Raw genomic sequence first — 17,003 nt, forward strand, 5'->3', positions numbered from 1 at the left:
AATATGGATGTTAAAGCTTATATGCAATGTGGAGGTATCGATGGGATGGTATATTGTTCGTCTGTATAATCGTTGATGAGTAAAATTTATTTCGAATGAAATAATGAGATATTAATTCGGTGTATGTATGTGTATATATATATATATATGTAACTGATATTGAAATATTATAATTCGAATTCGATTTAATTAAATATCGTATTAAAATTCGTAAAATTTATTTTGAAAAGTTGCCTTGAAGAATATTGTTTTCCTTTCAGACAGATTCGTTTTATTCATATTTGAGATTCAAATATGATATTATATTGTACAAATCGCAGGTTAGTTCATATTTGTAGAGTTCGCCTGGAGCAAATATAAATAACGTTTGATTAAAATTTGATAGTAATTAATAAAATTTCACTCGTGAATATTTTGAAAAAAATCGAAGCTGTTCGTATTAATTCTCCAAAGGTTCGCATTTAATTTCACGCATTTGAAAGCTCGAATTTTACGATCAATTTACGAAACGAAATATTTTCGTTCGATTTAATAACGCGTAAAATTAAGTTTTTTTTTCCTCTCTCTCTTTCCAATCATACTACATAATACCAATACTCGAAATAATAAATTTCAACGATCAAAGTGCTCTCCCCATATAATCGTTAACACACCCCAATTACAACGCTATATCCGCTCTTAAAAATTTTAAATTTGTTGCAAATTTGCTTTAAATTTGTTTTAAATTTGTTACAAATTATTCCTCGATAAAGTAACGATAAAAAAAAAGTGTCCGAAATAATGTATAAAATTGGTGAAAAATTTTAAGGAGAAATAATTATTTGTGCACGATTTCACAATCTCGTAAAAAGAGATTGCTCGTAAAAAAAAAAAAGAACGACCGTTTGTCCGGATGAGAAATGAGCGAGTAAAAAAGAGTCCACTAAGGAAAGAATAATGATGTTCTGGGAAGAATTCAATGAAATCGTTCGAATCTTCTTTCTATCACTAGACTCTCTGTGACGACGATAGAGATCTCTCTTTCTTCTTTCTTTTTTTTTTTTCCTCCTTCCCCACCCTTCCCTCCTTCATTTCGCGAATTATTATTTCCACTGAAATCACGTTACACCCTTCTTTCTTCCGTCAAAACGACGAAGGCAATTTAAACGAGATATAAATGGAGAATGAAATTTATCCATGGATAATACATCAAAGATTCTTTGAATCTTGTATGGAAGGATTATTATTATTTTTATTATTATTATTATTATTATTATTATTATTATTTGAAAAATTGCCTGTAATAATTTGAACGTAACAGTAAGATCCTCCCGAGACGAGATCCTGAGAATTTTCACGGTTATTCCACTTGTCCGAGTGGTAATGTGCCAATACCACTTGTTTAAAGTACCACTCGCTTTACTCGTTCTACTTGTCCGCCCAACGATTGATTACATTACTGTACAGCAGACTCCCCTATACTACGCACGTTGCGATTCTTCGCGTACAAATAACAGAAAGATCAGGAAAGATTGTACTATTTGATGAAACGTAGAAGTTAAAAATTGGCATACGTTATTTCAAACGTGTTGCTTTAGATTAGATGCGCGTTATATGTTGGAAGCAGAATTAATTTAAAATATTAGTTAAAAATTTCGAATGAAATTACTTCGCGTTATTTATTAAAATAAGATCGAATAAGATTTATTATAGTAGCTGTTATAAAATTCGAAGTTTCGAACGATAAATTATCGGAGTAATTTCAATTATTAAATTTTCCCCATCACTGTATTTAATAAAAGAAGAGCTTCCATTTTTCTGTAAATATCAAAATTACACCATTTTGATTCTCACTCGATGCTATCTAAAGATCAATTTTATTCATTTCTTTTAATAACTTATACCGATTAATATAAAATAATGAGAAATTATTTTTATGATATTTTCTATCGATTAGAGTTAGACTTTATTTCACAAGAATTCTTATAACACGCGTTATATGGGAGTCTACTGTATTGCACTTCACGTCTGACGAGCGATCATCTTACTCTACTCGCCGCTGTTTCACATTGTCACACGGCTTTTAGAAAAATTTCTAACCTAATTTCTACAAAAAAAAAAAAAAAAAAAAAAAAAACAATATATAAAGGAACAAAGTCGATAATAAAAAAAAAATCCTCATTACGAGAAAAACAAACTTTTTTTAAAATCTCGAAAACATCAGACTTTACGTTTCCTCTCCCTTGAATAATAAATTTCCAAGTACTCTTTTTAACTCTTTTCTTTTTTTTTTTTTTTCGTGTCTCGTGAAACAACGTCACAAAGAAACATAAAAAGAGAAAAAAAAAAAAAGGAGACCACCCTTGTTTCATGTTAATGCTTCGACATATTTTCATTAGCAAAGGACAAAGGGGGAATCTCTCGTTTCAAAGTTTCTTTGGTGGATGATTCTCTGGTGAAAAATTGACAACGAGAAAACGCATTCGAAACGCATTCGTCGATGGCGAAACGAACCGAAGGGGACAAGATTTGGTGGATTGGAATGATCGTTTAAAAACATTGTTTTTCAGCTGGAACAGTTGTACATAGAGGTCCTGTACACGGTGGCGAACACTGTGGGAGCGAGCACCGGACAATACGCTCACTACAAAGAGGATCTTTATAGGTATGCCCAAGAGGCTTTTGGAGTTCCGCAGGATCAACATCGACGATACTTGAACATCGCCTCTGAAGAGAAGGTTTGCTCTTTTTTTCTATTAATATCTACTATAACATATTAATATTATAAAAAAAATATTTGCTCGTTTATTTTTTTTTTTTTCGAATTTCTCTTGTCGAAATGATTATAGAGATAAATTTAAAATGAAACAGTGTAGCTTAATATAATTTATAATTTTTCTAATTCCATTTTGCGAAAGTGTTAATTTAAACGATATAAAATTTGGTGTATATATATATATATATAAAATAGTTGGAACAAATAATTAATCAATAATAATAATTTGAATCACGGAAGGGAGTGGAAGTAAAAGAAATCGTTCTCGATACGAGATATTTACTCGAAAAAATAAAAGGGGATAAAATCGTGACGCAAGCTATTGTAGCGAAAAGGTAAAGAATTATCCGGAGACAAAGGGTAGGACGATCAGTTGTATTATTATGGGACGAGTGAAGAATAAAAATCTTGGCAAAAAAAAAAGATCTCATTCTTGAAACGAGATCCTGGCATTCGAGCCAGCCGAAGCAAATAATTAATTAGAAATACCGCGATTATTGTGTTTCGCTTCTTATCTTATATTAAATAATAATATAGGCAAGCTTCGTCGAATCTGTCCTCTTTCTCCTCTCACGGAACAAACGATCCCATGATTAAAATATCGGAGAAAGACAGAAGTATCCGATTGCGCTGTATATCCGGGAAATAATTCGTTTCCCGTTAAAAAATCAAGAACTAAAGAAATTTGCATTCGTCATATTATTCTCGTAAACGCGAAAATAATATCGTGTGAATAACGTAAGAAAGGAAAAATAAATGATTTATCAGAGGATCGATAAGAGATTTTTTTTTAATTAAGAATTACAGGGACAAAGATCGATCTAATAGGGGATTTTTATATAAATAATGATTTTTATATAATTTTCAGCCTCCGATAGTCGTCCTGAGCGTAGTGGTGGTCGAGGCAGAGGGGCTCGAAGCGAAAGACGCGAACGGTGAGAATTTATTTCACGTTTTACGTTTAATTATGCAACGTCATGTAACGAGGCACGTACAAATTTAATTTAACGAGTCCCCGCCGAAAACACGAATGAATTTTCCATTTGAATTTGAACGCGCATGCATAATCCATCAAGATTTCAACAAAATTTCAAGCGAACGAAAATCGATGCGTCTTTCTCGATCAAATATTTCTTTCCCAATATTTCAAACACTTGGCTCGGATGACGGGTTAAACGTCATTCGGGAAGACAGTTTATTCTTTAAATCTATTAAAAAAATTAAACCCCTCTTTTATACTCCACTGTTTTGTTAAATAAATAATCGTTGCGCAGCATTATCGTCGTCGACTTTGGAAATTTCTAATTTTCAGAATTATCACGTTTCTTCCTCCAATCAAATTACACTTTTACGCGTGGAGAAAATTCTTGTAGAATAAATTTTCTTTCTTCTTTTTTTTTTTCGTCGTACGGTTTAAAAAAGTGTTGAGTTACAATTTCTTTTTTGTAACGAGTGTTACACACTTCCTCCCTCTGATGAAGTTCACAACGATTTTCTAATTTAAATCTACCGTTCACGAATCGATCGATATCGATATATATCGAAAAAAATTAAATACCTCTTTCATACTCCAACTGTTTTTCGTTTATATTTTATATTTTTATCGAATAACAAAATAATCGCTGCGCATATTTATTTTATCGTCAATTTGATTCTTTGGAAATTTCTGAATTTGAAATTTTCAGAATTATCACGTTTCTTCCTCCACTCAAATTACACTTTTACGCGCGAATTATATAATTATAATAGAAAATTTTTCTATAGGATAAATTTTCCTTTTTTTTCGTTGTGCCGTTTAAAAAAGTGTTAAGTTACAATTTTTTTTTTTTTTTNTCGTACGGTTTAAAAAAGTGTTGAGTTACAATTTCTTTTTTATAACGAGTGTTACACACTTCCTTCCTCTGATGAAGTTCACAACGATTTTCTAATTTAAATCTATCGTCCACGAATCGATCGATATCGATATAAATCGAAAAAAATTAAATACCTCTTTCATACTCCAACTGTTTTTCGTTTATATTTTATCGAATAACAAAATAATCGCTGCGCATATTTATTTTATCGTCGTCAATTTGATTCTTTGGAAATTTCTAATTTTCAGAATTATCAGATTTTTTCCTCCACTCAAATTACACTTTTACGCGCGGAGAAAATTCTTCTATAGGATAAATTTTCCTTTTTTTTTTTTCGTCGTACGGTTTAAAAAAGTGTTGAGTTACAATTTCTTTTCCTTTTTTAAATCGCGTATTACACACCTCCTCCCTCTGATGAAGTTCACAACGATTTTCTAATTTAAATCTATCATCCACGAATCGATCGATATCGATATAAATCGAAAAAAATTAAATACCTCTTTCATACTCCAACTGTTTTTCGTTTATATTTTATCGAATAACAAAATAATCACTGCGCATATTTATTTTATCGTCCTCAATTTGATTCTTTGGAAATTTCTAATTTTCAGAATTAGAAATTTTTATTTCTAATTTTCAAATTTTTTCCTCCACTCAAATTACACTTTTACGCGCGGAGAAAATTCTTCCATAGGATAAATTTTCCTTTTTTTTCGTTGTGCGGTTTAAAAAAGTGTTGAGTTACAATTTTACAATTTTTTTCTTTTTTTTTTTCTTTTTTTGAATCACGTGTTATACACCCCTCCCTGGTAAAATTCACAACGACTTTCTAATTACGGAAGTCGTTAAGCGGAGTGTTTGTCAAGGTGGAATTACCACGAACGAGATTCCATATACATGTATATATATATATATTTCCTTCCTGCAGGATTCAGCGACCCTTACTGTATGCTGGGAATCCAACCGGGTAATACCGGTGCACCGTTGAGTCCGCAGACGAATTTAACGGCGCACTCGCCCCATACGCCCCCCGCGTCCCCCAGACAGGCGACCCGAGCCCTTTCCGACGGTGGTGAAACCGAGAATTCGCATCACGAGAAATTGCGAAAGCATCACAGGTAAGTGGCATCGAATTTCGTGTAAAAATCGAAGAAACGATCGAGATCCCGCACGGATCTAATAGATTTTTCTTCTTTGATTTTTCTTGTCGATCATATTTATTGGAAAATGATCGATGTATGATCGTTATATGTAATATGCGTATTCCTATATTTATTGGAGAAATTGAAAATATGGATTCCCTTATATAGGAGTTATTATAATAGGTGTTTTTTTTTCTCTCAGTATTTAACTGGAAATTGCGTTCCATGTATTTTCTCGTCGAGCCACATGTAACGAACAATTGAATAAACTGTAGTTCCGTAATTCGAACGTTCAGTGTGTTTTGATAGCAGAGATACCCGTGCAAAAATTAGATCTTTTCCTCGCGAGTTGGTTGAGTCTTTGGATAAAGCTGAGACTCAAAAGTTGAAGTAGAAAATTGTGTCTTGATTGAATTCATTTTCTTTTTCTTTTTTTTTTTTTTTCTAGATAATACAGATAATATATTCCACGAAAAGAATCTTTACTACGTCAGACATACCTTATAAAAGTCCTAAAGTCTAAAAACGATTCGCTTCGAAACTGGAAATTCTTTTTCCTTAAAAAACTCTCTTTAAAAGTTTTTCCACCAACGAAGAAAACCATATTACATTATATATCTCCCCAACATGTATGTAAGCGATAGAAGCTCAGAAACGATTAATCCGACTCAAAAATCGGAAAAAGGACACGCTTTGCCCTACTCGATCTTGACATACCCACAATGCATCGCATAGCAACAAAGCACCGTAACCGGATGCGACAACTTCTGTCCACGGTTTCTGTGCGACGGTTTCGGAATAAGGCCGCGCGAGCGGCATTAAGAATCGAGCATTCGCAGCGGCTGTTGTGTCTCCTCTCCTCTCGAGCTGTTAAATTCTCGGTGCTTCGTATTTCTTTTATTTATTTTTTTTCCTTCCTTCGAGATATTTCGATCGAAGAAGAATGCCGAACGTGGAGAAGATGGCGAGGAAACGAGCGAAGAAATTGTGAGAGAAACAAATATTTTTAACACTTGTGTTAAATTATAATAGTCGGTTGGATCTAATCGCGGGGAGATTAAGGGAATTGAAGTTTGTTTGAAGATGAATATCGGGGTTAATTCGGTCGAATTGCAATGTTTCGGGTATGGGAATAGTTTTAATGGAATATCGTAGCGCTCCCGGTTATCGTTATAGTTGAAAGATATAATCTATTATTACCCTATGGGTTGTAATATTTGGTGATTTTAGATGGAGATTGGAAATTGAACGTATCCCCCGTACTTTGAATAATACATTTTCCAACTTGCTACGTTATATCATAATTGAATAATTCGCGAATAGTTTGAAGAGAGGAAGTGATTCATATCGAATTCCGCGCGTTTCTGAATCTTTAAACAATTTTTTTGAGACATAATAATAATCCGTCTATCCGCGTCACCGTGTCGTTTCACAGTGTCCGATCTTAGATTAGGCCGTACTACTTGTAAACTCTCGTCACGTTATTAATACAAATCGATACTTGTATCCATTGGAAATACATTACTCGAAGGTTATATAAAATAATGCGAATGAAGAGAGGGAGTCCATGCGTTTCTGAATCTTTAAACAATTTTTTTGAGAAATAATAATAAACCGTCTATCCGCGTCACCGTATCGTTTCACAGTGTCCGACCTTAGATTAGGCCGTACTACTTGTAAACTCTCGTCACGTTATTAATACAAATCGATACTTGTATCCATTGGAAATACATTACTCGAAGGTTATATAAAATAATGCGAATGAAAAGAGGGAGTCCATGCGTTTCTGAATTTTTAAACAATTTTTTTGAGAAATAATAATAATCCGCGTCACCGTGTCGTTTCACAGTGTCCGACCTTAGATTAGGCCGTACTACTTGTAAACGTTACGTTATTAAATCGATACTTGTATCCATCGGAAGAACGGAAGTGCGACATTATTCGAAGGTTACATAAAATAATTATTTCTGATCATTTCCCTCCACGACTCTTAATTAACTTTTCATTCTACCGTATTATTATCGTATGTTATTATTATCTTACATCTTATTATTATTACTTATTATTATATTATATTATTTATAATTAAATATTTATAAACGTTCATGCTGGTTGCGCAAGAATCTTAAGGGGGAAAGAAAGAAAAAAAAGAAAGGAGAAATAGGCGGATATTATCGTAACCGTTGAAAAACAGTTTCAGATTGTCGTTCAAGCGCAAAGAGCACACGAACAGGCGCGAGCATCGGGAGTCGTTGAGCGGAGCCGTGCCAGCCAAGTTCATACGCGCGACCACCGTCAAGCCGCACACGCTCAGCCCACGATGGAACGAGAAATTTCGTTTGTAAGCACTTTCAACGTCTCCCTGGGGAATTTCTTTTCCTTCCTTCCTTCCTTCGTTCCTTCCTTTCTTGCCTCCGTCAATTGAGGGGGGAGAAACGATCAAAAACGCGTTACGCGAAATCTCGTCGTTGCGTTGAAAGAGATACAAGTTTAATATATATATATATATATATATATATATGTTTTTCTCTCTTTTTTTTTTCTTTTTTTTCCCCTCTCTTCTTCATTTTTCAGCGACATCGATGACATCAATACGGACATCCTGCACCTGGACATATGGTGAGTGGTGTCGTTTATCGAGCTGCCAGTTCGCCAATCTTGCTCGATGGTGTGGATTTTGATGGTTATGTCTGTGAATGATGCGATGAGTGAAATTTTTTTTTTTTTCTTTTTTTCTTTCTTTCTTTCCACTTTTTTTCCCCTCGATATTCCATATCGATTTGGAATTTTTTTCGGTGATTGGTCGGAAATTGGCGTTTGAGCGGAATTTTTTTCTTCTTTTTTTTTTTTTTTTTTTTTGACTATTTTTAGTTTATATTCCTACTTTTCTTTTACCGCGTGATAATATTAGCGATTCAACGAAATGTAGAATCACAGGATAGTAGAATTATGAAGATGTAAGAAGAGTTTATAAAAGTCAATCGGTATCAAGTCGCGTTTTTCCGAAAATTATTTACTCAAGGAGATCTCTCTCTTATTTAATTTTTCAGTTCATATACCTATTCATACAATTTATGAATTAATCGACTTCACGATCGAAAGTTTCGAAACAGATTCTTGAACTCGATTTAAATGATTTTGCAGAGAATGTGATCCAATTTTTTCTTCCTTTTAATTCCATTCTTCTTCTTCTTCTTCTTCTTCTTCTTTTCCTTCGTTTTATTATTGTTATTATTGTTCGCGTGTCAATAATTGAATAATTGATCGACAACTCGTTACTCGTTCGATTACGTTGTCAATGATCTCCTTGGAATGTTACGATGCAAGTCTGTGTCTCTTCCCTGTGTCGCAAGTGTTTGTGTCGCCCTGACAGACATAGTTTCAGGGACCATGACGACGAGTCCTCGGTGTTCGACGCGGTGAGCAAATTGAACGAGGTACGGGGCGTGAAAGGACTCGGAAGATTCTTCAAGCAGATCGCGCAGAGCGCGAGATCCGGGGGCCAGGACGACTTTCTCGGTTGCGTGAATATTCCTCTTCAGGTATTTATCATATTTCCATCGGGAACGAGGGAAGAAATATTTTTAATGGTTGGTTCGATCTGACCGATTGTATTCATTTTCAATATAATTGCTTACTAATCGATTGAATTTTCTAAACATAACCTATTCTAAAAAAAAAAAAAAAAAAAATATTAACTTTCTATCGTCGATGAAATTTTAATAAAGACGTATTTAATGTCACTTTATCGCAACTTTATCGATCGTTAAATTTTATTGTGCGTTAATTTTAAAGTTGCGGTTTCATTTTTCTTTTTTCTTATTTTTTTTTTTTTTTTATGCTTCAACGCAAGGTAAACAAGACAGAGAGAGAGAGAGAGAGAGAGAGAGAGAGAGAGAAACAGGGGATCTTTTGGTTGACAGGATATTCCAAGCACCGGATTGGATCGATGGTACAAATTAGAAGCCAGAACGCAACGAAGCACTATTCAAGGTAGAATTAGATTAAAACTGTGGTTATCGACAAGGGAGGACAGAGGGACGTCCGAGGAAGACAATTGGGGCGAGCTCAGACAACAGGAGAGACTTTACACCGTCTTTCTCAATCACGAGATGAACAAACAAGGGGTACGCTACTCTGGAAATATTTTATGTAAACGTACGCGTGCAAACAAATTTTTAAATGAAGATCAACAACGGATAAATCCATTCTCCCTTCAATTTTTCGTTTTTTTTATGCCATCATCTTCGTTATCATTTCCCCCTCCCTTTCGAACAATTTCTTTAATTTCTCAACAAATTAAGTAATTTGTAATTTTTTAGTAATTTTTTCAACAAAGTGGAAACGAGAATTTCCATAATTTTTATAAAATGCATAACAAAAACAAGGTCGTTATATATAAAATGTGCAAAAGTAAAAAAATAAATTAAACTATCATATTAACAGTTTTATTGTTCAACTTATATACAGTTTGTAAAAGTAAAAAGTGGAATATTTTTTTTTTTTTTTTTTTTTTTTTTATATACCAAAAAGGATTAAATTTTTTCAATTAAGAGAGAAGAAACTCTATGTATTTCTTTTTTAACTTTATTTCATTTTAATGACGATATTTAATATATATTTTTAATATTAAACGCGGGGGCGTAATTCAAATTAAATTCTCTCCTTTCCTTTTTCTTTAATGCAATCTATCTTTATTTCGCGTAACGATGCGCTTGTTGTCGCGTCATTTAGGAAGATTTCACTGGAGAATTGCCACAAACGGCACTAACGATTCTTCATCAACACGCCGTCCAAGGTGACGTCACGGAACTGCAACAAGCGTTAGTCAGATGGGTGGCTACGTCCAGGCAATCAGCGTGCGACCCGAAGACACTTCATCGTCTTCTTCAGGTTTCAACTACTTCTTCGAATTCCTCTTATTCTTGCGCGATCGATCTTCCTATCCCCCTCCCCTCCCCTCCCCTCGATAAGTAAGTATATCTCGTTTCCAGGAATTGGACAACGTGTGGCACACGGACACTCTGTCTCGAGACGAGGAGCAGTGTCTCGCGGATTCTTTCAACGAATTCCTCGAGGTCACGTTGAAGAAAGTTCGACAGCATCGAGTCCTATTCCCCCCATTGCATCGACCTTCGATCTCCAAGTTGGATTATCTACTCAGGTACGTTACGTCTCTCTGACTGGTAAGAAAAGAATAGGCAGAATTCCATCCAAATGTTTTCTTACAGAGACATTACAGAGATCTACGATTATATATAATTTCAAATTTTGAAAAATTTGGAATTAATCTCAAAATTCTTTCAGAAATTTTTCATTAGAGAAGATAGTAGAGAGCCGTGCCCTTTGCAACGGCTTCTGAAAGTTGAATTAGCTCTCGAAACTTTTAAACTTGCGAAACAAAAATTCGTCGAATGATGAACTCCAAAACGCGTCGTAATTTATTTTTTTTTTTCATATTAATAGTAATAGTGGGGGGAAAAAAGATGACTCAGATCGTGGAGGAGGTGAACGAGAGAAAAGAACGAATATAGAATAGGAATTGTGGAATCCAGAGTTCGTTTCAAATATCTCAGGAACGAATAATCGTATCGAGATGAAAGCACTTTAAAAGACAAGATTTTCTGTTACACGCAATATCAATAGTGATGAGAGGAGTTCTCAGTAAGATTGAAGAAATAATGATTTCTTTTGTTTGTTTAGATGTTGTTGAAAATAAAAAAAAGACTTTAAAAAGTAGTACAAAATACCTGGATAAAATATTAAGAGAAGGGACTGTTCGTCTTTCTTCTTAAAGACAAAAATGTAGTGCAAAACTCTTTGAATCTTTGTTAAATAAATAATTGAAAGTAAATTATTAACCGCTTATCAAGGATAATACAAATAATAATTCAAAATATTTTTTTGTAAATATATATTTTTTATTTGATTATTTTATTTTTATTATTATTTTATATATATATTTATATATATATATATATTATTTAGATATATATATTTATTATTATTTTATTATTAGATGTTTAGGTCTGTTGTCGAACATGAAAGCTTTCCGAGCGTGTTGCCCGTTCAACAAGGAAATTCGAGGAGAAATAATAACCGCCTTAAGAAAGGGAACCCTCGAATGGTCAGTGGTCGATCAAACTTTTTCCATTTCATTTCCATCCCCCTTCGACCGATATATATTTACACAAAGGACGTTCAGGTACGAGGACACGAGGCAGCAAACAATGTGTTACGACAAGGAACCCGATCAGGATGCAGATAAAGTCCTGCAGGACTTCACCAACTTGGTAACCGCTTTACTGGTGGACCTGGAACAAGGACTCACTTATTATAACAGCCTGTTTGAAAGGTAAACCTTTGAAAATTTCCCCAACTCTGAGAAATTGGAATCTAAAGTTTACGAAACTTGGTCTCGTTTGCCAAACCAAACTGTGAAACGGTTCTTCGTAAATTTGAGTTTTGACCAAAGTGGAGGAGAGGAGACGATTAAGTAAAATGTTTTCGTTCTTAATTTTTTTTTTTTTTTTTGTACATCTTTTCAATTATTGAGAAAATTTTGAAAGTTTGTCGAGTTTTGAGACTTTATGATTTTGATTCGTGGAATATTTAAGATAAGAGATAAAATTGAAGATAAGAGATTAAGATAAGAGATAAATTAAAAGATAAGAGATCAAATTTTGATAAATTTGAAAAATTAAATTCATTTAATCAATTAATTATATATTGAATTACAATTTTTTAATTTCTTTTATCCTTTCGTGAAACATTGAAATTTTAATCTATATATATATAGATTTGTTTGTCACCAGGAAAATATCATATATGTTAATTTACAAACAATAGATAAAATCTTGTTTTCCAGCACGAATGGCGTGCCATATTTCTCGGCGGTGTATAAACAATTGGACAAACTGGTAAGCAATCCAAACGTGAAAAAGTGAACGATCATCTTTGACAATTTAAAAGACGAACGAGAAAAAGAAAATACGTATATGTATTTATATACATATACTATATGAAATATTTTCACTTGATAGATCGCGACGATGCAGAATCAAAGCACACAATCATTATGACACACGACTATATATTTTATTTTACTGTTTCGTGAAGCTGGATGTGCTATGTTTGGCTTTATGCTTTAATCAAGACGTCGATCGTGTTTTTTATCAAATCATCGATGAAAATCAAAGATTTCAAAAAAAAAAAAAAAAAAGACAAATTTGATTGTTCCATTAAAAAAAAAAGAGAAACAAACAAATCTTTATTAACAATTCTCCGTGAAGAAAAAAATAATTATATTAAATTGATAATTAAAATCATCGAAAATCATGATGTGAAGACACGTCGTCACTTTTTTCAAGAATAAAATAAGAATGAAGATCGATTATTGATCTTCTTACAACTCGATATCGAAATTTCTGTGAATTCGGTCGACGTCCTTGCATCGAAATAAATACAGAAACATTTTACTCTTTATATATAGGGTGTTCCAGGGAATAATTAACGAATAAGATTTTTCGATACGAATAAATTTTTTTGAAAAAACAGTTTTATTGGAAGAATCTTCGAAAATTCGCAAAGAAATATATATATATATATAAGGAGGGAAAGAAAGAAATCTATGAACAATCAGGGACACCCTATAGATAAGCGAATCGCAGTGACCTGAAGGCCAGGTTGAACGAGGAATTTGGACGATTATGGATCGGGGACGAGTTTGAAATGTCCGTCAGGTCATCGCGATCTTACTGTACACGAGATGTTTGTCCGTAGCTGGCGGAACACGTGGCGAAACACATGGAGAACACATCCGAGGTACTTTTTCATCGCCACCACGAACTGTTAAATACCCTGTTCTCTTCTCTATTCTATTCTATTCTTTCTTCGATCTCCTTGTATATGTGATACGTTCAACTCGTCGTATCGAGAACGCTTGCCTTTGTTCGCGTACGTTTCTCCCAAAACTGAAAAACAAATGTGAAATGAATTGAGATTAGGAAATTAGATCGAGATTTTGGAGATAATCGATTAATTATTGATCATTAAGAGAAAATATTTGAACATTTTCTTACAACGTACGCGAATAAAATAAAAGGCGGTTGATTAGCTGGTAGTTCTTTTCAATATCGTTCTTAATGATTACTTGTAAATACTGGCTCCTTTCGAGTTGTGAATTAGTTAAAATTTGGAATTATATGAAGTTGAAGTTTTTCGACGGATTTGAAAGATAGGGGATATCTATTCTTTGTTTAAGTAGTCGAGTATTTAGTATATAGTTTTTTTTTTTTTTTTTCACCAATGATGCTTGATCATTTGATCAAATTCTCTTCTTTTTTGCGTTTGATAATATCGAGAGTTAGTAGTATAATTTTTATTGCTCACACGAGAAACATTTCACAAAAGGGGAAAAAATGATTTTTTTAAGAATGAAAAATTTTGTTTTTTTTTTTCTTTTTTTTTTTGACTTAAAAACAGCTCAAGAAAATAACGATCTACAGATTTAATTAATTAACAGTCGACAATCTACCGTTTACACTGTTTGTAGCTTTTCAACCAAGCTTTTGATATCCGTAAGTGTAATACTTTGGCATTTTTAGAAAAGCGCCGATGGATAAGGGATCGAATCGAATATAATTATTAATTAAACGATAATTATTACGATTGAATCTTTACAATTAGATATTTTGTATGTCAGCTTCTTTATTCATATATAATGTATAAAGGAATGTTTGCCATTCAAAGGTTGTGCGAAATTACCTTCGTAATTTAATTATTAATAAACTTCCTTTGTAACGGATTATTCATTACAACTCGATATTATTTCATTTGATCATGTATATTGAAATACATTCATTCGTAATTAAATACATCATCGATATTTATACAAATAAACACGTATAATATATTATACAATACGAATAACATAAATAATAATCTTTTATAAACAAACAGTATCGATATCCGAATAATATTCATTGATCGAAGTAAATTATTAAATGTACTTTGGAGAACGTAATATTGATAAAATTAAAAAAAAATGATAAAGAAGAATTTATATATCATCGAAGAAAACGTTCTTACAACGAAATGGGAAAATAATATATTAATCGAAGAAAAATATCAGGTTAGGTAAAAAGTTTTCTCTCTCGGTTTCTACAATAATTGTAAAGGAACATAATGAACAGAAAAGAAAAAAAAAGATATAGAGATGAAAATATAAAATAAAATATCGAGAAGAGATGTAAAAAGATACATTTATCAAAAATCACAATACAAACCAATTTCAATGGTTTCACGAAGGAAAAGGAAGTGGGTGAATGAAAAGCTGTCCGAGCGAATCGTTACCGCTTCCATCGGCGCTTAAACGCGATGTAAAAGCGTGTAATTTTTCATCATATCTTTCACGGGACGTCGGATATGCGAAAGGCCATTCTGTAAAGTATCACGTTGCTTTCCATTGCCAGCTCTTTTATCTTCATCCTGGGGTGCACATGTGTTTATCTTTTTTATAGAACAACTTTATTTAGTTGCATGATTCACATATCACACACTTCGCATGGATTTTTCGCGTAATTTAATTGGACACTGCACAAATGATATACGTATGTACTACTTAGCTCAGTCGATAAATAAGTTATCTCCAATAACTTTTAAAAAGTTATACATACAATTGCCATTAGATGTCTCCATTTGAGGATGCAATCATTTTGCAAAGAAACGTATGAATGGTAATTATTTAAACAGGAATGATAAATTAGAAACAAATTATTTTTTAGATATAATTTGTATCATTTCCTGTTCTAAAAGAGAATTATATTGATAATAATCTTTGATGATAAAAATATTTTTTTCTGCTCTTTTTTTTAATTTACTCGTTGACTGACTCACTATACTACATCGATTGCATGCGCTAAATGAACATTATCGTTCTTGCGTTATTGAGCAGATAGAATTGACTTTAGTAATTTAACTACCTAGAGAATTTTAAATGATGAAATTTCGGGCTGATATTCTGTGACTTGTTTTCACCTTTGTGCACTACATGTATATTTGAAGCATGTGCATTCTTGAATTTCATTGGAATTAAATTTCAGACTTGGAATTCAATTTATTGGGATGAAAGTTTCTATTGGAAAATTTTAATTTGTCGAAAATGTTAAAGATACGTATTTTTCGTTAATGAATTTCTATTTCCATCTCAATAAAGTATTTTCCTCGCTTACATTTCAATTAAAAAATGTCAACGTGGAGAATAAATTATTCATATTTTTACAGTACGAAATTTCTATGTCAAACAATTCTTATTTTAATATCTCCATTATTAATATCTAGGAACACATTTTAATTTTTTAAATATTAATTAAATTATTAAAAAAGAAAGTAAATAAAAACTACACGTACTATTGTCCATTAAATATATTTTCCTCGTGCATTTCCAAAAAAATTTAAAAAAAAAATGGCATTATTCATAGCCACAGGATATCAAACTCCCGAATCAATATCTCTTTTTTTCTGCACCTCCAGCGATGTGCTTTCCGCATACAGCCACTTAAACGTCCCTATCAAGGCCTCGATTAACCTTTCTCTCTGTAGGGTATCCACCATTTTTTACGCAAGTTTCCAAAACGTATTATTCGTTTCGATACAATCTCCCTTTTTTTGCCAATCCCAAGGGAAATTCTATAACTCTCTCTTTTTTTTTTTTTTTGCTTAAATTCGTTACTTTTTGGATCTATCATGTAACCATGTGTCAATTGTTCTATTATTTATCGTTTAATATTTAATTCTATTAATAAAAATTTATTTTAAGAATATTTAAAATTTAAAATTAAAAGGATAATTTTAAGAACCATTCTATCCATTCTAAAATTTCAGACATTTATGTAGAAAAATTTAATCTAATGAACGATATTATGCTAAGAATTTGGATGTTAGAAAAAGTTTCTTAACTTTATAAATTAACTTCACTTTGGATGTAAAATATTTTATGGAGAGATTTGCCAATAATTCCATATGTAGATTATATTATAATTTCATTGTAATTTTCGTTTCCATTTGAAGGCAGATCAAAAAATTTGGAATACAGATGACGAAAGAAAAGTAGGTGAAAAATTGAGGAACGTGCTTATCCTAAACGAGTGGCATGACAGCTAAGCTCTCAAGCTTAGACAGTTATTCCCACTTTGTCTTCGTTATCGTAATACAGACCGTTTACTAACGTCACATTCTAAGTTAGAAATATGT

The 17,003-nt window shown here is 32.5% G+C and overlaps 1 protein-coding gene across 6 annotated transcripts in view; it reads left to right on the forward strand.

The window, feature by feature from the left end:
• The window catches only part of LOC122716678 (BAI1-associated protein 3), a 119,908-nt gene that overhangs the window by 94,062 nt on the left and 8,843 nt on the right, over window positions 1–17,003 (forward strand). For 3 of the 6 annotated variants that reach the window (XM_043939987.1, XM_043939986.1, XM_043939990.1), the window contains exons 5-17: window positions 2,550–2,717; window positions 3,624–3,690; window positions 5,537–5,726; window positions 7,945–8,091; window positions 8,325–8,369; window positions 9,130–9,292; window positions 9,674–9,877; window positions 10,485–10,643; window positions 10,745–10,914; window positions 11,770–11,877; window positions 11,956–12,105; window positions 12,619–12,670; window positions 13,533–13,574. In XM_043939987.1, the coding sequence (XP_043795922.1) occupies window positions 2,550–2,717; window positions 3,624–3,690; window positions 5,537–5,726; window positions 7,945–8,091; window positions 8,325–8,369; window positions 9,130–9,292; window positions 9,674–9,877; window positions 10,485–10,643; window positions 10,745–10,914; window positions 11,770–11,877; window positions 11,956–12,105; window positions 12,619–12,670; window positions 13,533–13,574 (1,665 nt within the window). The remainder of the gene's footprint in view (window positions 1–2,549; window positions 2,718–3,623; window positions 3,691–5,536; window positions 5,727–7,944; window positions 8,092–8,324; window positions 8,370–9,129; window positions 9,293–9,673; window positions 9,878–10,484; window positions 10,644–10,744; window positions 10,915–11,769; window positions 11,878–11,955; window positions 12,106–12,618; window positions 12,671–13,532; window positions 13,575–17,003) is intronic. The other 3 variants (XM_043939988.1, XM_043939992.1, XM_043939991.1) reach the window with 2 other exon arrangements.

Source organism: Apis laboriosa, unplaced genomic scaffold (assembly GCF_014066325.1).
Source record: "Apis laboriosa isolate Shangri-la unplaced genomic scaffold, ASM1406632v1 scaffold47_cov149, whole genome shotgun sequence".
Lineage (NCBI taxonomy): Eukaryota > Metazoa > Arthropoda > Insecta > Hymenoptera > Apidae > Apis > Apis laboriosa.